Source organism: Drosophila busckii, chromosome 2R (assembly GCF_011750605.1).
Source record: "Drosophila busckii strain San Diego stock center, stock number 13000-0081.31 chromosome 2R, ASM1175060v1, whole genome shotgun sequence".
NCBI lineage: Eukaryota > Metazoa > Arthropoda > Insecta > Diptera > Drosophilidae > Drosophila > Drosophila busckii.
The window spans coordinates 351,033-375,449 of record NC_046605.1 but is presented as its reverse complement, the minus strand read 5'-3'; the positions used below and the strand labels follow the sequence as shown (position 1 = coordinate 375,449).

The 24,417-nt window shown below is 43.6% G+C and overlaps 7 protein-coding genes across 14 annotated transcripts; 5 read left to right on the top strand and 2 right to left on the bottom strand.

Moving 5' to 3' along the window:
* Nucleotides 1-787: 787 nt before the first annotated feature.
* On the top strand, nt 788-11,617 carry LOC108597081 (low-density lipoprotein receptor-related protein 6). Its single transcript, XM_017983416.1, has 6 exons — nt 788-1,040; nt 6,096-9,097; nt 9,164-9,321; nt 9,376-9,645; nt 9,705-10,329; nt 10,389-11,617. Exons 1-6 carry the CDS (start codon nt 878-880, stop codon nt 11,187-11,189), a joined length of 5,019 nt encoding a protein of 1,672 aa, XP_017838905.1. The 5' UTR covers nt 788-877; the 3' UTR covers nt 11,190-11,617.
* Nucleotides 11,618-12,255: 638 nt separating this feature from the next.
* On the bottom strand, nt 12,256-13,484 carry LOC108597379 (dr1-associated corepressor homolog). The gene is made up of 2 exons (XM_017983911.2): nt 13,373-13,484; nt 12,256-13,251 (listed from the first exon to the last, which is right to left on the bottom strand). The coding sequence occupies exons 1-2, from the start codon at nt 13,412-13,414 to the stop codon at nt 12,340-12,342; spliced, it is 954 nt and encodes a 317-aa protein (XP_017839400.1). The 5' UTR covers nt 13,415-13,484; the 3' UTR covers nt 12,256-12,339.
* Nucleotides 13,485-13,587: 103 nt separating this feature from the next.
* On the top strand, nt 13,588-14,101 carry LOC108597381 (cx9C motif-containing protein 4). Its single transcript, XM_017983913.1, has 3 exons — nt 13,588-13,752; nt 13,812-13,974; nt 14,031-14,101. The coding sequence occupies exons 1-3, from the start codon at nt 13,689-13,691 to the stop codon at nt 14,035-14,037; spliced, it is 234 nt and encodes a 77-aa protein (XP_017839402.1). The 5' UTR covers nt 13,588-13,688; the 3' UTR covers nt 14,038-14,101.
* On the top strand, nt 14,036-14,327 carry LOC108597380. The gene has a single exon (XM_017983912.2). The coding sequence runs from the start codon at nt 14,041-14,043 to the stop codon at nt 14,302-14,304; it is 264 nt and encodes an 87-aa protein (XP_017839401.1). The 5' UTR covers nt 14,036-14,040; the 3' UTR covers nt 14,305-14,327.
* Nucleotides 14,287-14,508, top strand: LOC108597382. The gene has a single exon (XM_017983915.2). The coding sequence runs from the start codon at nt 14,310-14,312 to the stop codon at nt 14,505-14,507; it is 198 nt and encodes a 65-aa protein (XP_017839404.1). The 5' UTR covers nt 14,287-14,309; the 3' UTR covers nt 14,508.
* On the top strand, nt 14,509-15,891 carry LOC108597376 (GPI mannosyltransferase 1). Its single transcript, XM_017983910.2, has one exon. It carries the CDS (start codon nt 14,533-14,535, stop codon nt 15,877-15,879), a length of 1,347 nt encoding a protein of 448 aa, XP_017839399.1. The 5' UTR covers nt 14,509-14,532; the 3' UTR covers nt 15,880-15,891.
* Nucleotides 15,892-17,391: 1,500 nt separating this feature from the next.
* On the bottom strand, nt 17,392-24,296 carry LOC108597085 (EH domain-binding protein 1). 8 transcript variants are annotated; one of them, XM_033293018.1, is made up of 14 exons: nt 24,282-24,296; nt 23,247-23,511; nt 22,861-23,068; nt 22,621-22,802; nt 22,362-22,561; nt 21,282-22,098; nt 21,012-21,214; nt 20,550-20,935; nt 20,235-20,324; nt 19,840-20,121; nt 19,108-19,780; nt 18,517-18,613; nt 18,272-18,460; nt 17,392-18,213 (listed from the first exon to the last, which is right to left on the bottom strand). In XM_033293018.1, the coding sequence occupies exons 2-14, from the start codon at nt 23,348-23,350 to the stop codon at nt 18,132-18,134; spliced, it is 3,513 nt and encodes a 1,170-aa protein (XP_033148909.1). In that variant the 5' UTR covers nt 23,351-23,511; nt 24,282-24,296; the 3' UTR covers nt 17,392-18,131. The 8 variants fall into 8 exon arrangements, with proteins under 8 accessions (XP_033148909.1, XP_017838921.1, XP_017838920.1 ...); XM_017983432.2 differs by having other exon boundaries at nt 24,173-24,293; XM_017983431.2 differs by lacking the exon at nt 24,282-24,296 and adding an exon at nt 23,823-23,923.
* Nucleotides 24,297-24,417: the final 121 nt, after the last annotated feature.

Genomic DNA, 24,417 nt, shown 5'->3' with positions numbered 1-24,417 from the left:
CTTAAGCAACCAATGTTCATAAAAAGTAGTGTTCAGAAACTCTGAGCGGATGATACGTGCTAGAGGAAACTGAGCGATAACGGCATGATTGTTGCAAATTATAACAAAGTTTGCGGATGATACTTGCTAGATAGCGATAACGATAACAGCTCAGGCTTGCACTGCACGACTACTGTAGATGATATGTGCGAATCTAAATTGTAAAAATACTTGAAGAGTGAAGACGTGACTGCGCGTGAAAAAAATGTTTATTATTCTGTTGTTGATATAAATAAAGTAAATAATAGAATTTAGTGTGTTCTGTCTAAACAGCGTCTATATGGCTTATAAGCCGTATTTGAATTGCATAAATATATAAATGTGTGATAAGCAGACAGTTGTGGAGCATCGAAAATGTTTTTAATTATTGTTTAATAGCCGAAAATAAAGAAAAGCAGACGCCGCGCAATGTCAACGACGCACTGTTACATATAATTCAACAATTTCAAGAGCAATTCGCAAATAAATATAAATCGTGAGCTGCATTAAATTGTTAAAAAGTGCTAACGCCAGTGTTGCCACCAGGCGCTGCTATTGTGTTTGTGTTTATATGCAGCTAAATATAAAATAATTTGTATTTTCCGCTGCAAATGTGAAGATAATGTGTTGTGCCGCCAAAAGCAATAATGAGAAAATAAAAATTATATGCCTTCATATGCTGTTTTGCTGCAATAAAGACACATTTACACAAAACATATGAGCACTGATCGCGCGCGTTGCACATACACACATAAATCTATAGCGTATATGTATATATACATAAATTCCCACGCATAATCAATTGTTACAATTACAACAAATGTGTTTACTGTGCTAACCCGACGTCGCTGCCACAAAAATGGCTTGCGGCCCACATAACCGTGATGCTGCTGCTGTAAAACAACAAAAACAACAACTACACTTGTGCCAAATAATAACAACAAGAAGAAGGAATACTGGCGTTATAGGCGTTCTGCTCATCATTTGCTGTTGCATCTCAAGCAGTTGGCAGTATAAAAACCGTGAGTAAACCAAAGTTAATTAAAAACAATATTGATTTGATTTAAAGTTGAGTGGGCAAAGAATTTGCAGATTGCACATATTAGAAGTGGGGGGAAAGCATATTGTATGCATGTATTTGTGTGTGGGTGAGCTCTTGTTGCTGTTGCGGTTTACTGCGCTGCCTTTTTGCGTTTCTTTCTTCAACAACTGGCAACCACTACCAATTTAGACTCTAGCACCGCACTCGACTCTAGTACACTGTGCATAATTTAAAAGCCACCACCCTCTCTACTTGTCGCTGCGACTCTAATGAATGCTCTAAAGCATAAAGAAATCATTTAAAAGTTGCAATAAAAAGTCTTTAAAAGACTGCAAAAAATTTAAGTATATATTTGGTCAAAAGCTGAGACAGTTGCAAGTGCTTGCCACAAAGTAAGTGCCCCCAAGCGATGCTCAAAAATAATAAAGCTCAGCTCTATGTGCTGCTTGCACACACACACACACGCTTGCACATTGACTCCTTTGGCGCCTGTGTCTGCTCCATTTCATTCCGATCCAACACTCTCCATCTTCAATTAAAGTACTTCTCTTTGATTTTGTCATCATGAGCTCTTTGAGTCAAAAGCTTCGTGTTTTCTGCTTTTTCTTACGTGAGTGCATTTACTACGTTTACGTTTACGTTTTACGCTTCACGTTTACTATTACGCGCATGTACTTCAAAGTGCCTTTGAGCTAAACGCTGCTTCAATTTGGATGTGATTGGATTGAATTTGGGTAGCAAATGCATTCGGCTTTAACTAAGCTAATCCAAACATCATTCTGTCAAATGTATCAACTTACGGTCCAAACAATGCGTACACATTATCTGTTATTTATCATGTAGCTGCGTGTGTGTGTGTGTGTGTGTGTGTGTGTTTGAATTTAGCTCCAACAACAGCAGCAGCATCGGCAATTAACATTGCACTCAGTTGTTCCTGCTGCTGTTGTTGTTGTTGTTGTTGTTGCTTAAGAGCTTTGGCTACTCATTCGATTTCTTATCGCTTATCGCAATCTTGTAATTACGTGTATTTCGCAAATGTTACCTGAAAGCAGGAATTAACGATAGATAAGGAATTTACAATTTGCCTCTGTCTCGTTCGACGTTACACTAAACAACAAGTAATAGTAATAAAATGAAAAATGCTTTTGTTTTAATTGAACTTAAAAATTATGTATGTATGTATATATGCTCACACATTTGTATGTATGTATTTATTTTGCAAGGGTATTTAGAAATCCAACAGCAGTAGCAGCGAGCATAAATTTTAAAGCCTTTTTTTTGCCTACCCATGTCACCATTGCTAACAAGCTACAAGCATATGTATATATACATACGTATCTGTGTATGTGTGCGTGTGTGTGTGTGTGTTGTTTGGGCCGTCTGCTGCTGCTTGGCTTGTTGTTATTTTAGCCAATACGCGTTGTATGGAATACGTTGTTGTTGTTTTTTGCCTGCACATCGTTAAGATACGAACAAGCAGACCAGAAGAGACGAAACGAGACGAGACGAAATGGAGACCCTTTTGAGTCTGCTGCTGCTGCTGCTTCTGCTGCGCAAGCCGCTGCAGCGACTTGTTTTTGATTTTCAGTTTCGACCAGCCTAGTCGACACACACACACACACACACGCACACATTGAAACCTTTTTTTTATTTATTTTTTGGGCTTGTTTGGCTTTTTGGGCTGCCTTTTGTTCTCTTGTAATTGTTCTTCACGATCGTTTCTGGTTTTTCTTATTTCATACATACACACATATCAGATGATCGGCTTTAAGTTTCTTAAATGTTAACTAATACCTTCAAAGATTAACTCGCCTGCTCATAGTCTCAATTTTCAGTTTGGTTTTTTTTTATATAATTTTAATTTTTGCGCTGCCTGAAAAGTTAATTTGTCTTCTATTTATGGCCTGCTGCTAATGTATATATATATATATATATATATACGTGCTGGCGTCGTGTTTGTTTGTCAATTATTAACCTGTTGTGCATACTAAACTCACACATGTGTGTATATATGTGTGTGTATGTTGAAGCCATTGCTCTGTTTTTTTGGTCCTTGGTTAGGCTAATTGATTAACAATCAAATTAACATGCATTGCATATAAATAAATAATTATTTATACTTCTGCTTGCTCATAAATATATCAATTTGCAATTTTCTTGGCAAATTGTTAAATTTGTGATTTGTTGTCAGCATGATTTTTTTCCAATTTGTTTTTACTTCCAACCAAGAGCCAAGAGAAGCAGCAGCAGCTTGGACGTGCACTGGGTGCCACAAGCTTGTTGTGGCTGCAACGTGCGCCGTCTCGAAATAATTTATGCCGTAATTTATTGCAAGCAGCAAACAAACACACACACACACACACACACACACACACACTGGCAAACAACTTTTGTACAGATTTCCATACAAGGCTTGCAGTTTCAGATGCTTTTTGCTGCACTATGCAACAAACTTGAAGCTTATGATATTAAATGCGTTATAGTGATGTAGATTTTCCAGGTGGAAATTGTTTTAATTTAATCATTTTCATGGTGTCCATGGTGTAATAAATAAACAAATTGCAGCTCTTGTTGTTTGCTGTCATTTCTCACGTGTTTGCAGCAAACGTAATTAATTTAAATGCGAACCTGAGCAGGGCTACAACGACTTTGTAATACGCTAATTGAAGTGCTGAAGCGAGTGTATAAAATAGTCGAAGTTGGGCATAGCTAAAGTCTGGAGCCCGCATTGTATTGCCACTTTTACTCGTAACTCATAGCCAACGTCAGACAGGAGCACTCCTGCCCCATCCCATCCCGCGCTGCGCTGCTTGCCTGCAATTGCAATCTTGATGGAGGCAACACTTGAGTGCAGCAACGACTACAAAACACGGCCAGAGAGAGGAAGGTGGATTGCAATAAAAATTAACTGGGCAGAGTGCTTGGGATGAGTGGAGCATAGCAAAAATATTAACACAATATTTTCCACGCCAACGAAATGGCAAACTGGAGGTGGCTGCCTCAGCAGCTTCTGCTTGTGGAGCAGCCCACATCGTTATCATAATATGAATTGTGCCAGCGACCATGGAGCACATAAAGGGGCCTTGGAGCCTCGGTCATGCCCAATATCATGTCGTGCTTGAGCTCAAGTTCTCTCTCTCGTAGTAGTAGTGGGCGTATATTTTTAGTTTCCAGCCATCATTGCAGATAATGACGCTGCGCTTTATACGCTGACAACTCGTTAGTGTCTGTCCTAGGCCTAGACGGCGCTGCCTGCATATAAGACTGTCTCTTAATTAGCATGCACTCAACTGAAAGGACAGACTAAACATCTAACAAGGCTAAACTGGACTTGGCCTTATTGAAGTCACTCTGCTTTGGTTTTTGGGGAAGTAGAGCAGCTATAAGTCGCCATAAGTTGCTGCAAGTCGTTTGGTCTTCTTCTTTTCGAACTCTTCTTTGTGGATGATGACGTGCTGTTGCTTCCACGCTTGCCGTACACTCCTGCCTCCCCCCCGCCCACTCTCGTCGCCGCTCTCGTTCGCTGCCTTGGCGAGCGTGAACGAAAAGCGCAGTCAGTCTTTGAGAACGTGCAAATTGCATGCTGTGCGAGTTAATGGCGTTTGCAAGAAGAGACGACAGGCAGTGCGGGAGGGGGTGCGGTCAGGCCATGGGTGTTGATGCTAACGAGTTGAAAAATAAAGTTCATGACTTGAGTTTCTTTTTGCCTTAGCCACGAGCAAGTTTCGTGATTTCAAAAGCAAAAACAAAAATAAAGGAAAAATACGTAGACTTTATATACTTGTAAATTTATTAGAAATAAATCAGAGCCAAGTATTTCTACCTCTATTGTTAGTTAGTTATTGTGCTCAAAATGTTAAGATCTTAAATAAAACATGAAGCTGCTCCAACCTCAAGCGCCTCTTCCACTGCCTGCGCCATCAATTGCGATTTCCACGACGCAGCTGCAATGCCGATGATGTTTACTTGATAAGTGGCCTGGTCAGAGGCAACTTTAACTGCAACGGCAACAGCAACGGCCACAGCTCGAACTCAGGTTGCAGCTCTATCTTTTGCCTGCGGCCAGCTCTTGTTTGGGCCCTTTTTTTTGTTTCTGGCATAAATTTTAATATAATTATTAGCCTGAGCATGAGCATGGCTCCAGTCCATTGTATGCAACGTTTGCTTGTCTTTAAGCATATCTGTGTGTGTGTGTATACCTGTATATACTTATATATATATAAATAGCTTGTTATCAATCTAAATTGAACTTGGGGCCTTAGGCTGGCCAGCTATCTAACAGGCAGAATAATTAAACGAAGCCAAATAAAATCATTAAATTATTTTGATGCGAATTTAATTTTCAAGCTTTGCGTGGAAATGATGCGTTGCCATGGGATGGGCTAGGCCAACGTTATTGTTGTTGCTCAACAATTTTTCAGTCAGCATAAACTACTGAAGCAACAACAACAACACTTAAATGGTAAATGAGTGCAAATTATTGTTGGCAACTTTGGGTGAGCAGTGAGCGGGGCGAGCATTGGGCACAGGAAGAGTTGGAGGAGAGCTTAAGCCAGCTGCAGCTCGCCCACACTCTAGGCTGGGCATGAGGCTGAGTGGTAGCTGCTGCAGTTAGTTGACTGCGTTGTTGGTAAGGGGCAGGGGAGCAACAGAGCACGGTTGACTGTCTCCGGCGTTGTGCTAGTTGCTACGGAAGTTGCAGCTATTTTAAATGTTGAAGAGCCTTGGGTAGCTAAATAGGCAACCAACCGTCGAGTGCAGAGAGAGAAAGAGAGGGAGAGAGTGGAAGTGGTGAGGCTTGAGGCTGCTGAATGCACAACGTATACCCTAGACTTGTTATACACTTTGACATTTTTATAACAAATGTAGCAAGGGTATCATGGAATGGAAATGTACCAGGGAGATATATTCTTGATCAGCTGATTCTATACGAGCTTGAGCAACCAAATTTAGCATATAGCTGCTCCCAAAGTGTATATAAAAGTTGGTTTTTGTCATTTCGACTTTAGACTAATTATAATTTTTGCTCTTGCAGTTCATGGACAGCCTATGTCCAGTTCGCTGGTCTCTTCCGCCGCCTCCGCATCCGCCTCGCTGCCATTTGTCAACACGCCGGCCACGCTGCTCTTCACCACGCGCCACGACATCCAGGTAGCCAACATAAGCAAGCCCACGGGCGGACCACAGATCGATGTGTTCGTTAAGGATCTGGCCGAGGCAATGGCCATAGACTTCTACTACGCCAAGAATCTGGTGTGCTGGACGGACTGCGGCCGTGAGCTCATCGAGTGTGCACAGACCAACTCCACGCTGCCGCTGACCAAGGCGGCACCCAAACAGACAGTGATATCGGCGGGATTGGACAAGCCGGAAGGATTAGCTATCGACTGGTATACGGACAAGATCTACTGGACGGACGGCGAGAAGAATCGCATAGAGATGGCCACGCTGGATGGGCGCTATCAGAAGGTGCTCTTCTGGACGGAGCTGGATCAGCCGCGCGCTATTGCATTGGTGCCGGCCAAGCGGCTGCTCTTCTGGACCGACTGGGGCGAGTATCCGAAGATCGAGCGTGCGAGCATGGACGGAGATGCGCTCACACGCATGACCCTGGTCAAGGACAATGTGTTCTGGCCCAATGGCCTGGCTGTGGATCTGCAGAGCGAGCTCATCTATTGGACCGATGGCAAGTATTGCTTCATCGACGTCATGAAACTGGATGGCAGCAATCGGCGCACCATAGTCAACAATCTGAAGTATCCGTACAGTCTGACGTACTTTGAGAATCGTTTGTATTGGACGGATTGGCTGCGTGGTTCGCTCAATGCGCTGGATCTGCAGACGCGCGATCTTAAGGAGCTCATCGATACGCCTAAGGCTCCGAACTCGGTGCGTGCCTGGTCGAAGGATCTGCAGCCCTACGAGGATAATCCCTGTGCACACGAGAATGGCAACTGCTCGCATCTCTGCCTGCTGGCGACGAATCCTCAAGGCTATAGCTGTGCCTGTCCCACGGGCGTGAAGCTTTTGAATGCCACCAGCTGTGCCAATGGCTCCCAGGAGATGCTCTTCATAGTGCAGCGCACCCAGATCAGCAAGATATCGCTGGACTCTCCGGACTATACAATCTTCCCGCTGGCACTGGGCAAAGTCAAGTATGCCATTGCCATAGACTATGATCCCGTGGAGGAGCACATATACTGGTCTGATGTGGAGGCGTACACCATACGGCGTGCACATGTCGATGGCACTGGTGTCACCGACTTTGTCACCTCGGAAGTGCGTCATCCCGATGGCCTGGCGCTGGATTGGCTGGCGCGTAATCTCTACTGGACGGACACGGTGACGGATCGCATAGAGGTCTGTCGTCTGGACGGCAGCGCGCGCAAGGTGCTCATCTATGAGCATCTGGAGGAGCCCAGAGCCATTGCGGTGGCGCCCTCGCTGGGCTGGATGTTCTGGAGCGATTGGAACGAGCGCAAGCCGAAGGTGGAGCGCGCCTCCCTGGACGGCTCGGAGCGTGTGGTGCTCGTCTCGGAAAATCTGGGCTGGCCCAATGGCATTGCCTTGGATATCGAGGCCAAGACAATCTATTGGTGTGACGGCAAGACGGATAAGATTGAGGTAGCCAACATGGATGGCTCCGATCGGCGTGTGGTCATCTCGGAGAACTTGAAGCATCTCTTTGGACTGAGCATACTCGACGATTATCTCTATTGGACGGACTGGCAGCGACGTTCGATAGATCGGGCGCATAAGATAACGGGCAACAATCGTATAGTGGTCGTGGATCAGTATCCGGATCTCATGGGCCTGAAGGTCACGCGCCTGCGTGAGGTCAAAGGCCAGAATGCGTGCGCTGTGCGCAACGGTGGCTGCTCCCATCTCTGCCTGAATCGTCCGCGCGACTATGTCTGCCGCTGCGCCATAGACTACGAACTGGCCATGGATAAGCGGACGTGTGTGGTGCCGGCGGCGTTTCTGCTGTACTCGCGGCAGGAGCACATTGGACGCATCTCCATAGCCTACAACGAGGGCAATCACAACGATGAGCGCATTCCGTTCAAGGATGTGCGCGATGCGCATGCCTTGGACGTCAGCGTGGCAGAGCGTCGTCTCTACTGGACGGATCAGAAGAGCAAGTGCATCTATCGCGCCTTTCTCAACGGCTCCTATGTGCAGCGCATTGTGGACGCGGGCCTGATTGGACCCGATGGCATTGCCGTCGATTGGATTGGTCAGAACCTCTATTGGTCGGATGCGGAGGCCAGACGCATTGAGGTCTCGCGCCTGGACGGCAGCAGTCGACGCGTGCTGCTGTGGAAGGGCGTGGAGGAGCCACGCTCCCTGGTGCTAGAGCCAAGGCGTGGCTACATGTACTGGACGGAGCTGCCCTCGGACTCCATCAGACGTGCCGGCATGGATGGCAGTGAGCTGCAGACTATAATCGCGGGAGCCAATCATGCTGCAGGACTAACCTTTGACCAGGAGACGCGACGCCTCTACTGGGCTACGCAGTCGCGTCCGGCCAAGCTGGAATGTGCCGATTGGGATGGCAAGCGGCGTCAGTTGCTGGTCAGCAGCGACATAGATGAGCCCTATGCCGTCTCCCTCTATCAGGACTATATCTATTGGAGTGACTGGAACTCGGGCGATATAGAGCGTGTGCACAAGGTGACGGGCGGCAATCGTAGCCTGGTGCACTCCGGTCTAACGTACATAACCTCACTCTTGGTGTTCAACGAACAGCGCCAGACTGGCGTGAATCCTTGCAAGCTCAACAACGGCGGCTGCTCCCACTTGTGTCTCTCTGCGCCCACAAGGCGCGGCATGGTCTGTGCCTGTCCCACGCACTACCAGCTGGCCAAGGATGGCGTCAGCTGCCTGCCGCCACGCAACTACATCATCTTCAGCCAGCGCAACAGCTTCGGACGCCTGCTGCCCAACACCACGGATTGTCCCAATGTGCCGCTGCCCGTGTCCGGCAAGAATATACGCTCCGTGGACTACGATCCGCTCACGCAGCACATCTATTGGGTGAGTTACTAATGGGCCAAGTCTTGCGTTTAGCATTTTTAATGTTTTTTTTTTGTTATTCGGCAGATTGAGGGACGCAGTCACAGCATCAAGCGCTCCCTGGCGAATGGCACCAAGACCAGTGTGCTGGTCAATAGTGGACAGCCCTTTGACATAGCCATTGATATTATTGGCAAACTACTCTTCTGGACCTGCTCCTACTCCAACAGCATCAATGTGACCAGGTAAGATCCAATCTCTTTCCATTTCTGTCAGCCTCTAACCTTGACGCTTTGCAGTTTCCTGGGCGAATCGGTGGGCATCATTGACACTGGCGACTCGGAGAAGCCGCGCAATCTGGCCGTGCATGCGGTCAAACGTCTGCTCTTCTGGTCGGATGTGGGCAGCCACCAGGCCATCATACGGGCACGCGTTGATGGCAACGAGCGCATGGAGTTGGCCTACAAGCTGGAGGGCGTCACCACCTTGGCCCTGGACCAGCAGACGGACATGATCTACTATGCGCATGGCAAGCGCATCGATGCCATGGACATCAATGGCAAGAACAAGTAAGTGTGGACTCTGGACCAAGCTCTAGCCTCTATTTATACTGATTACTCCTTTGTAGGAAAACTCTGGTGTCCATGCACATCTCGCAGGTGATCAACATTGCCGCCTTGGGTGGCTACGTCTATTGGCTGGATGACAAGACCGGCGTGGAGCGCATCACAGTGAATGGCGAGCGGCGGTCGGAGGAACTGCAGCGACTGCCGCAGATCACCGATATACGCGCCGTATGGACGCCGGATGCGCGTGCACTGCGTAATCACACCTGCCTGCATAGCCATACCAAGTGCTCGCACATATGTGTAGCCACCGGCGAGGGCATGGCACGGACACGTGACATTTGCTCCTGCCCCAAGCACTTGATGTTGCTGGAGGACAAGGAGAATTGTGGCGCCTTGCCCGCCTGCGGACCAGATCACTTCACTTGCGCTGCGCCCGTGGCTGGCAATAGTGATATGAACAAGGATTGCATACCGGCCAGCTGGCGCTGCGACGGCCAGAAGGATTGCCCCGACAAATCGGACGAGATTGGCTGCCCCAGTTGCCGGGCTGACCAGTTTAGTTGCCAGTCGGGCGAGTGCATTGATAAGGCGCTTGTCTGCGACGGCACCACCAACTGTGACAATGGACACGACGAGGCCGACTGCTGCAAGCGTCCAGGAGAGTTCCAATGCCCCATTAATAAGGTAAGATGAATGAGTTCATATGTGTGCCCACATCTAATGCGCTTGCTTTTGTTCCTCAGCTCTGCATCTCTGCTGCTCTACTTTGCGATGGCTGGGAGAACTGCGCAGATGGCGCCGATGAATCCCCGGACATTTGTCTACAACGCCACATGGCACCCGCATCCGATAAACGCGCATTTATGATACTCATTGGCGCCACCATGATTATCATTTTCTCCATAGTCTATCTATTGCAATTTTGTCGCACACGCATTGGCAAGAGCCGCACTGAGCCCAAGGATGATCAGGCATCGGATCCGCTTTCGCCTTCAACTTTGAGCAAATCGCAACGTGTCTCCAAGATTGCCTCTGTGGCGGATGCAGTTCGCATGTCGACGTTGAACTCACGCAACAGCATGAACTCTTACGATCGCAATCACATCACTGGCGCCTCCAGCTCCACAACAAATGGCAGCAGCATGGTTGCCTATCCCATCAATCCGCCGCCTTCGCCAGCAACGCGTTCGCGCCGCCCATATCGTCACTATAAGATAATCAATCAGCCACCTCCGCCTACGCCCTGCTCCACGGACATTTGCGATGAGTCCGACTCGAACTACACCAGCAAGTCGAACAGCAACAATAGCAATGGCGGCGCCACCAAGCACTCCTCCAGCTCAGCGAATGCCTGTCTGCAGTATGGCTACGACAGTGAGCCGTATCCGCCGCCGCCGACGCCGCGTTCCCACTATCACAGCGATGTGCGCATTGTGCCAGAGTCCTCTTGCCCCCCATCGCCGTCGTCGCGCAGCTCCACGTACTTTTCGCCACTGCCGCCGCCACCGTCTCCGGTGCAGTCGCCCAGTCGGGGCTTTACGTAACAGCGCGACTTTTATATGCAGTAGATTTTTAAGAAACACGAGAGAGTTTTCTGCATACGTAAGCATTGTATTATTATTTGGTTTATATAATTTGTTAAGCTTTTAGTTTAATATTGGTTCAATTGTACATACTTGCATTGGTCAACTAAGGCTTTAACTATGTGTTAGTTTAGTTTGCGTGTACATAGCTTAGATTATAGTCCGTTCATACTTACATTTGTATATTTCGATCTCGAGACGAAATTCATGGCAAGCGTGTAACATACTTTATAGACTGCAATTTTTATTCAAAAATTAACATCACACACACCACACACAAATATACAAAGTTTAGCGTAAGTGAACGACGAGCTTAAAGTTTATAAACTTTAATATTTTATAAGGAAACCCAACTCCAACACTTAACATATTCCGCGTGCCAAATTTATCAAGATCCATAAAAAAACCAACGTAGTATAAACTTTTAGAGTGCATTTGATTATGTATGTATATGTATATAGACGAATTGTATTAGAAACAAAGCGAGCTAAACAATTGATATGCAATAATTGTCTTCTTTATTGTTATAAACACCAAAAAGTGCCTCAATAATAATATATTTATATATTATTATGATATATTCATGTATGTGTCTAATTATAACTGTTTAGTTCCCCACTTTTTGTTTGGCATCGTTAATTAAAATTACTAAACAATATCTGCGTCTGTAACTTTTGCAATATACCATTAATATATACAACATATTTATAGTTAATTATAGTAAATGTAATTGTAACAATCCAACAAATATCATAAATTTATAATACAAAAGAACGATCATTATATTTTCATATATAAAGTGCAGTATTTTTAATAAAATTAAATGGATTTTTTATATATTTTTAAATTCTAATTCCAACTAATTGGATGTGTGGTCCTATTGCCGAAATTGTCTGAGCTGTTTCGAATTTTAAAGATTGACCTATGTATTTAAAAATATACATATTGTGTTTTTATTTTGAAATCCATAAATGGTCTTTATTTGCAAAATGTTTTTGGATCTATCGTAGATACTTACTCGAAACTTAGCATACATATTAATGTAAGTATTAATAATTTAAATTTAAAGCGCATTTACAAAAAAAAATGATAATGCAAAAATAGCATTTACTTAAATGTTGTCATAGTCTTCGTCTAATTCAAAAAGTGTATTGGTAACGGGCGCTGTTGCCGTTGGGGCCTTTGGAATGATTGGAGCTGAAATCTTAGCTAACGAATTGTTATTGTTGTTGGTGCCACCATAGCAGATTTTTGGTGTTGTAATTGTTGTAGCCTTGGCTGGTGTAGAGGGAGTGGTTGCCACAATGTTGCTTAGATCAATGTTGATAACTGGTGCGGGTATGTCCAATGGGCTGTGGGCGTCCGAAACGGTTGTGCTGGGCAACTGAACGTTGCTGTACTCGATCTTGACAACGGGCTTGTTCAGCAGTTCATAGTTGCACATGGGCTCAGGTATGGCAGTAGTATTCTTGGCATCTCTACAACTATAGACACGACTGCTGTTTGGCGGTCTGCCGCGGGGCGTGTATGCAGGCGTGGATTCGGAGCGTGCCAGCTTGGCGGCAGTGACACTGGCCACGGTTTGCATTAAAGTTGACGGTGTGGACGGTGGATGGCTGCGCTTCAAAGCGCCGCCATTAAGGCTAACGGAACGCATAAAGCTGTTGCTATTGTTGTTGCCGTTGCGCATTGAGGTCGATGGCAGGCTTAGATCATATGGCGTATCAGAGTCCGGGTACGCCTCTTCGGAGCTGTCATTGTAGTTGCTGGCCTCTTCGGCAATGCTTATGTCAGGTATGTTGCGCACCAGCTCCTTGAGAAAGTCGAAACGCTGCTCGGACATGATGCACTGCTTCATGTGCGAGGGTGATAAAGTCTTGGCACTTCGCGCATTTGTTATGCGCAACGTTTTCGTCAGCAGCGATTCCACAAAAAGTTCCAACGTACGCGATAATATAACTGGTACGGCTTGTGCCACCTTGCCTATTTCCTCATCGCTCTGCATGATTTTCTTGATGCGACCCTATAATAAACACAAAATCATCACAGGTATACAAAATCAGCACCAGCACGAGCGCAATCGCCACCATAAAAATACAAATACACATTAAAATACAAATACATAGTTTGCTATATTCACTTACCGCTGGAAAGCGTGCATTGTACTTTTTCTTCTTCGACGGCATTTTTTTTTATTTCAATGTTTATTATGAACTAATAATTTTACTCGAAAGTAAAATGTTAAGCTTGTACTTTTTTTACAAGAACAGTTCCTAGTAGTTGTTGTGTGCCAAGGCGAATAGCAAATTTGGTGCTGTCACGGTTACACGAGTAACGATAAGATACCCGTCTCTAGGCAAGTGTTGTTAAATGTGTCAGATGTTATGTCAACTAAGCCGCATTTCGCTTAGAATTTCTTTAACTAAATGTTGCAATAACTGATAGTAATTGTTTAAGTACATGTCTAAAAACAAAAAGGATCCGTGCAAACCATACGCGTGCCGAATACAAGCTTGTCTATCAGGTGAGTGCTACAAGCGCAATCTTATGCAATATTTTAATGTGTGGGTGTGTGTTTTTCAGCAAACGATTTTCAGGAGCGTCGTTGTGCTGAGGAGCTGGAGCAGATGCGTCAGTGTTGCTTAAAGTGGCATAAGGAATCGCTTTGTTGCAGCGGCATTGATTTAAATAAAACATACATTACTAAGAAAGACGACAAGGACAAGGGACGAGAGCCCAAAGAGTGGTATGTAACTTAAAATGGCTATTAGTATCTAATAAGCATGGAAAATGTTTTTGCAGCAACTAAATAATGTCCACACCAGCCTCTGTGCCGCCTTATAAGCCGCCGAAGGAACTAGAAAACTTGATTACAAAAAAGAAGCAGGAAACTCAAACTCGAAGACGCACAGCTGTGCTACCAAAACGCTCTTGGATACAGCGCAATCCACGTTTATTTCAAATCACCTTTATAACCAGCTCGCTCTTGATATTCTTCTCAAAGCCGTTATACGACGCTTTCATAGCGGATCCCTTGCCACAAGTAGGGGCACGTGTGCCACCACAGAAGCGCTAAGAGGCATGGAATCCGTGCGCAAAGCCAACACACGCTTACGAAACTATCCATTATATTTAAGCAAGTGTGCAGATCGAGGAGCAGCGTATGCGGCGTGCGTAACACGTGACCTGAATGTGCAGCAAGGCAGCTGCGACACAGAGTTTAAGCAATTTCTCAATTGTATACGCAAAACGGCAAAGGAATTAAAGACCAAACTATAAACACAGTCTCACCAGTGCGCCTAACATGAAGCGAATGTACAGCCGACTCCAGCAAATCAGCTTTAGGACGCATTTGTTAATATCAGCGCTGCTGCGTCTACTACTTATTTGTTATGCCCAATTTCATGATGCCAAATCCGAAGTGCCCTACACAGACATAGACTACAAAGTGGTAACCGATGGCGCCCGTCAAGTTTTGGCTGGCGGCACTCCTTTTGCCAGACACACCTATCGATATAGTCCCATCTTGGCGTATATACAAATACCCAATGTGGTGCTGCATGCGGCTTATGGGAAGTTAATATATGCTGCCTTTGATCTGCTGCTGGCCGTGCTCATACATGCGCTGGTTCGTCAACAACTTCAGCTGCAGTTTGGCCACGCTGTGCAGTATTTGCTGAGCAAGCAACACAAACTTTGCCTGGAGACACAAACCGAGAAGCAACGCATCGAAACTCTAGCCTGCTGGGCGGCCTGCTGTTGGCTTTATAATCCACTGACGGCGGTGATATCAACACGTGGCAGCGGCGACAGTTTCTCCAGCTTTTTTGTAGTGCTCAGCATTTATTTGCTGCTCAAGGCTGAGCAAGAGGCGACGCAACCATGTTGGATTGTGTTTGGCGCTGGATTGGCACATGGCTTCGTTATACATCTGCGTCTCTATCCGCTGCTTTTCAGCCTGGCCTACTATCTCTGTCTAAGCACAAAGCTGGCTAAGAATCCACGGGAACTGCTGCTGCGCTTTATTCTTCCCAACAAACAGCAGCTGTGCCTGGTACTGGGCACCTTGTTGAGCCTAACCATATTTACCTGGAGCTTTTACTCGCTGTACGGCTGGCAGTATATCTACGAGGCGTATATTTATCATTTTGTGCGCAAGGATGTGCGCCATAACTTCTCTTTGCACTTTCTCTTACAATATTTGAGCAGCGAGCAGTCCACGCTGGTGATGAAGCTACTCATACTGGCACCACAATTCCTGCTTATATTCTATCTGAGCCTTAGCTTTGGCCAGTTTCGTCAGACCCTACCGTTCTGCGTGTTCAGTCTTGCGTTTGTTATAGTCACCTACAACTCTGTGGTCACATCCCAGTACTTTGTGTGGTATCTGGCACTCTTGCCGCTCTGTTTATGCAACTTTGAGCGTCTCTCGTTGAAGCGCTGCCTGTGCTACGTGTTGCTGTGGCTGATTGGGCAAGGACTGTGGCTGCTGCCTGCTTACTTGCTGGAGTTTAAGACTTGGCATACTTTTTACTGGATTGGTCTTCAAAGTGCCGTATTTTTTATAATCAATAGCTATATACTGAAACAGCTAGTTTACAACTATGGCTTTAAATCCTTTAAGGTAAGAACTTCAAAAAAAATTGAATAAAATAAAATGTACGTGTAAATTTATTAGTAATGCTTGGTCTGGCTCATGAATTTTATAAAACTAAACAATGTTTCAACCTCTTTGCATTCCAAGTCGTGCAAGATTTTCCACATGGCGCTTATATCCGTCTCCGTTGTACATGGCGTCTCAAAGGCATTCCCGCCCATGATCCAATTGTAATGTTCGAAGTGTTGCTTCGCATTTCTGTATAATCTTTTTGCGGATATTGTGTACATGGTAATATTATTTTTATATACTATATCTGGCTGATTTTCATACAAAGCTTGCACTTTGGCATAGTCCTTGCCGATATTTGGGTCAATAGTGCAGAATATATGATAAATACGTTTATTGGTTCTCTTGTTCAAAAGACAACCTACTCCCAAGTACTCGTAGTGAAATTCTTTCTCAAATTTTACTGCCACATTGCTTTTCAATAGAAATTTACTTAATATTGCAGGGAAATCGTCACCGATGGTATTTGGCTTTGGGGTTTCCTTCTTTTTCCTTCGCACATTTTGATATTTTCTTGCAATTCCAGAAATATTTAGCACTGCCGTATCTGATTCCATTTTATTTGAATTTATCTCAGTTTACCTTTACTATAAAATTACAACTAAGCTTAAAATTGACTCAGCGGTTGTATAAAAACAATTTGTTGTGAAATGTAAACAAAGCGAAAGCTTATAAAAGCACAAAGCTAAATGCTTAAAGCTTAATGCGCTTACATATGACTGGTGAAATTGAATGGTCAGACTTTAGTTTCGCTTAGGAACCTAATATAATTTATTAGTTTCTCTTGTTCCTGCCTGGCCAGTTTGTACAGAATTTCAGATACTGTCCACCCATCGTTTTCCGCTATGCGTGGTGCCTCGAAGGCGTTTCCGTCCGCATTCCATTTATGATGTTTAAAGTGTTCCCTAACCGTTTTCAGTAAAGTCATAGCGCAAACGGTTTCTACTGTTATTGTATTTTTGAATTCCATGTCGGGTTGAGATTTATATAAATTCTCCATTTGCTCATAGTCCCGGGCGATGTGTCTGTCGCTTGTTAAAATCATCCGGTATATACGCATGTTGGTTATTTTATTTATGAGGCAAAACACTCCTAAGTACTCGTGATTCCTTTTCGTTGGCATCTGCTGTTCTTTGTTGCATTTTAATAATATCTTGCTAAGTATTGAAGGTAGTTCATTTTCTAAGCTGGGCTTCTTTGTTTTTCGCTTTCTTTTTTCACTTCGATTGCCTCTTGGTACTCTGTCGCATATACTAAGCACTGGAGAGCCTTCCATTAAATTAATGCTACAAACTAAGCAAGAAATATATGACTAACTTGTGTATATGTGATCTTTTCAAATATTAGTAATCTAACGATAAAAAAGCTTCGTGCTACGGCTACAGGTGATTGGCAAAACATAAAGCTTATTTCGCAATTGTTTATAAATGCTTTAAATGTCATTTTGCAAATTGTCAAAATAACCGGTATGTTGTATTTATTTAAATAACTCATTTCTTTTATAAGCAATTTTACATATCAAGTTGTTTTTTATTCGTTACAAGCAATTGCTTTAAACATAGGATTATAAATAAACCACCATTGAATAGTCAAATAAGGTTGAGGTAAAAACTAAACTGTACAAAGTAATTAAATAGTTAAGTATACAGATACTTGGGGATGTTCAGGACAAACATACAAGGAAAATAAATATATATATGTTTATATATATTAACCAAATGAAAATACCGTACAAATGCTTAAGTTAAACTCACAGTTCGGGTCTTTGATTTCATACATTATAGGGGCAACATAAATTTACGCACAAATGAATGGCACACAAAATACATTTGAAATTTGGAAGAAAAAAAACACGCAATTTCTCAATTTATAAAGTGGTTTAAAACTGTCTTTGAATTTCTGCTTAATTGGCTAACGGACGTCTTTGCTGTTTAAAAATGTTTATCAATTCATATTGTATTTTTTTGCCTTTGCTTCGTCTTTAAAAGTACCCACAAGTTCAGAGAACTTGGATTAGTTAAGCACTTCCTTTTAAAATGTGCAAGTATGTATGTAAATGCGTGCATGTGAGTCTTACACACATTTACATCAAGTGCTTGCAGCTGTATTAAGTACAATCAAAAGACAGTGTGCATTTGATATAACTACTTAGTTATAGTATAAGCTATAATCTCCAGTCAAGTTGCAGAGCATCGTCTTGTTGATCTCGTTGATGTTTTGGTTGTTGTTGTTGTTGCTTATTGTATAACACACTTTTCCTTGCCACCACTGATGTCCACCTGCTCCAGCTCGCGTGCTATCTCATGATCATCCTCAATGCTGCGAATGGAAAAACAAAAGTTAATAAATCGCCTTAGAACAGCCTGAAAGTACGTACGCTATCTCTTGATTGTGCAAATGCTGCACCAGCTGATCACGCTTGTCTACAATAGTCACCAGCTCATCCAGCAGTAGACGCTCCTTCTCACGCTGCGCCTCCGTCTTCCGCCAATCTTCAACAGACTGCGCAGCACGCAACTCACGCTCCAGCATGCTAAACTTACGCTCCAGATCCTTTTCTTGCTCGCTGTCATAAAAATGTTAATTAGTCAATTACAAGTGGAAACAATTCAAGGTGCTTACAGTATATTCAGCTGCATTTGCCGTCGCAAAAGCGCGTTCTTCTTGTTGACCAGCGTAAACCATTGTGAGAGCAATTGCTCCTCAGTTTCTTCGGTTTCTGTGGGGACAAATCGTAGTACACATAAATCATTTAAATACAACAATACACAATAAAGCGTTTCAGTAAACTAATACTAAGTACTAAGCTAGAGATGGATGTGCACAATTAGCTAAGCCCAAAGTCGTATACGTTGAAACAAATGCGGAACTGCGGTCCATCTCTAGTGTTTTGATTTCGATTAGAGTATATAATAGTTTTAGAGTTTAGTGAGTTTAAAACGACACGTTAAGACAAGCACAAAACACAAAACATTAATAATAATAATAATAATTGTAGAAGTATATAAGATATGTATAATAATTAATATTAAGTACAACACAGATGTAAGTAGCAAACTGGCGAGCGAACGGACGGGCGAGCGGGCGGTTGATTGTTTGCTTGAAGCAGTTTTGGCGTGCGTTTTGCTTTCTGTTTATTATAAGTATTGTTATATTGCGTAAGCAGTTAAAAATCGCTACGAGCTGTGTGAGCTGCCTTTTGCAGTAGATTACCACAACGCCGACGCGGCTGTCGGCCTCGGCTTCGGCGTCTACGCCGGCAGGTGGCCGCATGTCCCGTGACAGACATGACCAGCGCATCGTCATCATCTTCATTTTCATCATCATCGTCTGTCACATAGGCGGGCAGTCTATCACAGTTGCTTTGCTGTGGCGGCCACAAATGCTGGCCAAAAGGCACGGGCACATGGTGCACATGATGACGCTGGGGCTCATGGCCATGGGACTGCTGATATGTGTGCCGTTGTTGGCCATTCACAAAACAGGAAAGAGCACGTGGTCGCATAGGCTTCTTAACTCTACGCAAATGCTCCTCGGAGCATGCTGAGGTCTCGCTGTGTGTGCCTGCATCGTCGTCATTGTCCGCATCATCATCATCATCATCATTGTCGCCATCGTCATCGCCATCTTCTTCGGCTGCACTCACACCGCTACCAAAGAGACTTTCATCGTCGGAGCCAAGCAATTTTATGCGTATGACATCACCACCACCAATGCTATTGCGTATTAGCCTAAGAAATGAGTTTGTACGACTGCGATTATTACTTGGATTACCGCCCATGACAGCGCGCAGTTTCGCCTCCAGATTGCTGGCCTTCAAGTCAATGGCCTCTTGCTCACGCTCTAGCGCTTCCAGCTCGGACTCTATGTAAGACAGTTTATCGCCCTGTAAAATCAAATCAAACATAAATAACCAAGACCTAATTGAAAGTTCCATACACTCACTCTCTTCTCGTGCTTTGGTGAAATACGCTCCACCACAGCATTAAAGGACTGCAGTGGACTGTTGCGTTCATTAAATCTATGACTAGGACTCATTTGATTGCCGCCACCACCGCCGCTGCCATTGTGCTTGGGTGAGGTGGCAGTAATATTCAGACGTTTCAGCTTAGTGGGGCTTGTGGGACTGTCCTGGGCGCCGGAGCCAGGACCAGGTGCTCCTGTCTTGTTGCGCGTATCCAGAATAAGGCGACGTGCTTGCTCACGCAAGCGCTGTTGTCGCTCCTCCTACGAAAAAAATATCATATCAATTTGCAGTCTTCAAAGGATTATAGAAATGTATACAATTATGCAGAAGCAGGCAAGGGCAAAATTAATGCGTATAAAATATAAACACTTACATCATTGGCTTCACTTGCACTGGAAATTTTCAATTTTTCCATCATCAGTTTGGCGCGTTCGCTCATTTCTTTGTGGCGCGTTAATATTCGCTACGAAAATTATAAAACAAAAGCAGCAGCCAAAGCCGAAGCCAAAGCAGGCGCAAATAAAACTTGAAAATCAATAAAAACAACCAAGAATAAGAACAAAAACTAACAACAACGCTAGCCGCTGCTTAAATACATTAGCAGTAGATACTTAATGGGCAAAGCATAAGGCTTAACTTGGTATACAAACTTGTAAAGGCAGAAACTAAAAGCTAAGCTTAAACTTACATTCGTCGCATTGGGATCCAAAGATGTGGGTGACACTGGCTTTTGAATATCCTCAAAAGTGTCACCTTCGATGGTGAGAGGTGTCTGGCGACCCAGCAACGATTTGCCACTAAGATTCGCTGACTGCGCAGAGTTAAAAGTATTTTTTTCCTTGGTGGGCGAGAGCACCTTTCCCAAAATGTTTTTGGAACTAGAGAGTATAAGATTTTTGACATCCTGTTTGCCATTTGGCGAAAGCTGTTGCTGCTGCTGCAAGAGTATGTCTTCGTCAAGGGAGTTCTGGTGCCGTAGGTGTGTCTTCAAGTGCGAGAAGTTAATAAGGTTCTGCGATAAATTATCCGATTTGTAATCGCCAATGACATAGCTCGACTCATCTGCAGTTGAGCCTGTTACAAGACAAAGAAGTATGTAAAAATTAATATATAGGTTTGTTGGACAATTCAATTGTTTTCATTAGCTAACCAATTTGTTCAATTTGTAGTTGCTTGCCGGTAAAGTGGGCACGCAATTGATGCAAATACGTCATGACTGCCAATTTATCGGGCACCGTCAGCAGATTCATGTCGCGTGGCTCAATTACACGAGGTATGCCCAATGTTTCGGCCGCATCGAAAGCAGTGCGACAATTGCCAACTACGTCGTGCGCGCTTAGCTGCGTCATATCTCTAAAAATGTACAATTGTTTACAATCAGTAAAAGAGATTTTTGTTTTTCAGAGCTCAGCATACGTACATTAGCTCCGGCATAAAGTGATGTATAATGGCACAGAAGGCCATGCCGTTGCGCCAACTGGTCGTCAGATTCGTCACCTTGACATTGGGATAATCTTTGGTCACCTCTTTGCACCACTCAAGTAAGTCCTGACCGGGCGTATTCTCCTTTAGCACAATCTTTTCCACAGGCTTCAAACTGTTCGAGTTTGAGTTATTGCTTTGCTGTTGCGTATTGTTCAAGGGTTCGTAACTCTTTTTAAGATTCAATGGTGGTAGCTCGGAGCGCTTGGCACTGCTAGCGACTGCTGAACTCTTGGGTGTGGCTTTGGTTTCTTCTGCAACGCACTCTGCGGGCTCAATGACTGTGGTTTTTGTAGTACTTGTGGTCGTGGTTGTGGTTGTGGTGATGCTCTTGTTACTCGTTACTGCAGATTGCTCAACATAAGAGTTTGCCTGCTTGTCCTCTGACTTTTCAAAGCTTAAAGCTCGATTTAGTGGGATTTTCTTATTGTTATCCGTTTCGCTTGGAGTTTGTGGGGGCACCCGTTCCACAGGCGTAGACGTGAGCATTTCATGGAAACGTTCCTGCCGTCTAGCTGTCGGCAATTCCAATGGCTTAGGCAGCACTTCATCGTTCGCCTCATCCGTTACTTTGGTCGTAGCTGGCAGTGTGGGCATTGCGCTTGGTGTCTTGGCTGTCAAATCCATCTCATTGTTGGGCTTTGCGGCGGCGTTGGCAGGCGTTTTGGGTTCATTGGCCTGATCTGCTTCGAGTTCAAAATGTAAATGATTAAATGACTCGGCCAATGGTGTTGGATCTTCTGACAATGAGGGAACTACATCCACAATAAACAACATCAATACATACAAATATACGTTTTGTTGGGTTAGGTTTTGGTTTTGTTTTTGTTTTTGTAGTGTTGTGTAGTTAGGTTGTAGCAGTTAACAGTGTGTAAAAAAAAGAAGGAAAGAAAGTTATATATATGTATATAGAGAAAATAGGTACAACAATCAACAAAGATACAATTCTATTTTAATGAACAAAGTTTTTATAGATGGAGAAACTAAATTAATAAAAGTGTAGCTTGAATATATTTACCACTTAGCGGCGTTGGCACATCGATGCAACCATTTAAACTGGTTGTCATCAGCTCCAATTGTTGTGTGAAGTCATACAAATGGTCTGAAATATCGCCAGAGTTATCCAAATCTGGTATATCCTCTAGATCATCTAGAGGTGCCACATCGCAATTGTTGTTTACCGACATTAGGGAAACCACACTCTGCATATCCTCATCACTATGGACAGGTACAAATCATTATAAAAATCTGTATTATGCTTGTGTAAGCCTACTCACGTGGCCTTGCCTTCGCGTAGAAAAACACAGCTGATGGTTAACTCCAGATCGGCGCCAGATATCTTACGTGAAACGGGCTTTAGGTTGAGAGTAAAGCTTTGCTGCGTGGACTCAATACTGGCATATTTACGCATATTGATGCTGGCATTGGCCAAGACACGCTTCTTGCCCAAAGCAGATATCTAAAGATGATGAAGGCAATCATTAGTTGGAGACTTAAACATCGCTTTAATCGCTTACATCTTCGATAACAAATGTCCAGTCTTTGTCCTCGAGTTCATGTGTGCGCGGATCTTTGAATAATGTCACCGATATAGCATGATTGTCGGGCACGGGCCAGCTGATGTTGCCCACCAGAGGATTCATCATATCCGGCTCCCATGGTAAGGGCGCGCTGGCTACACGTCTTGAGCGTCTCGTCCAGACCACGGATAGATTTGAGGGACGCCTTAAATGTTCAAATGATAAGCACTCATATGCATATTAATTTATTTATAAGCGCTGCATAAAATGCGGGCCAGATAAGCTGGCTGATTCATTAATAAAAAAGCACTTGAAAAGAAAACTTCCCAACAGGAAGTGCAAAGCGTACTCAGATAATGCCTGGGGTTGTTTGTTCCACTTACCATTTGGCGGTAGTCTCTAGTCGTAGATCATGATAGGAGGCAGTGAACTGAAACTTTGCCGCACGCTTGTTAACCCGCTGCAAACGCTTCCAGACACTGCCCATGGCGATTGCGATTGATGTACGGCTTGAATTTTGTAGCTTGGTGTTAGATTGTTGTTCGTTTTTGCCTCTAAGGGGCCTTCAGTTTAAACGTTAGTTTAATATTTAAGTTAAGGCACGAGAGCTCAGTCCAGTTTCGATGTGTTGCGTGTTTCTCTATTATTCTGGAATAATTGATTTCATAATTAATTGATTTGTTATAGCCACACATACAGACACACATAGTATAAATAAATTAACAAAATAGTTCGTATGCGTGTGTGCCTGTGTGTGAGTAGCGCCTTTTTATATGCTACAAGTAACAAAGCTATCCAAGACAGCTGTCTTATCAGGCTTCAAATAAAATACAAATAAAAAACTAAGCACACACACAGATATCTTAGATAACTTCATCAATTTTGTCAGTTTGCTATTATTATTATTATTCGCGTTTGTCGTGCATGTATGTTTGTATTCAATTTATATATCTACATACATAGTTGTGTGTTTTGGTGACCTTTGCTTGTCAGTTTGTTGATTTTTCACTTTGTTTCATCGCTATTGTCATCTCTATCTCACAACATTATATATATATAATATTCGTACATATTTTAGTTAACATATACACATACTTATTTATATATGCATAATACACTGCCACGGCTAGATTATTCGAAAAATTTTGCAAAAATAACACTTGAGAACTATTCTTATGCCTGCGTTCATTTACACATCAGTACATGTATATGTATATGTATATATATATATGTATATATATATATATATATGACATCACGACTATTTCATATTGGTCGTCAAATGCAAAAGCGTTGCATTCATTCTCACTTTGTTCAACATAGCTCAGTCACTCTCGATTCTATATATTATGCTCCACATAATTAGGTTTTTGCACATTAAATCATTTAAGCAACTTATTTCTACGTTTATTATTCACCGACGACCCAAACAACGCAGGAGAAATCGATGTGACCAAGTGTTTGCAAACAAAAAATACTAGAGTGTGACACGGAATCATTTGGAACCACTCATGAACCTGAACTAATGAACTGTTGGTCTTATTATTATTTCCA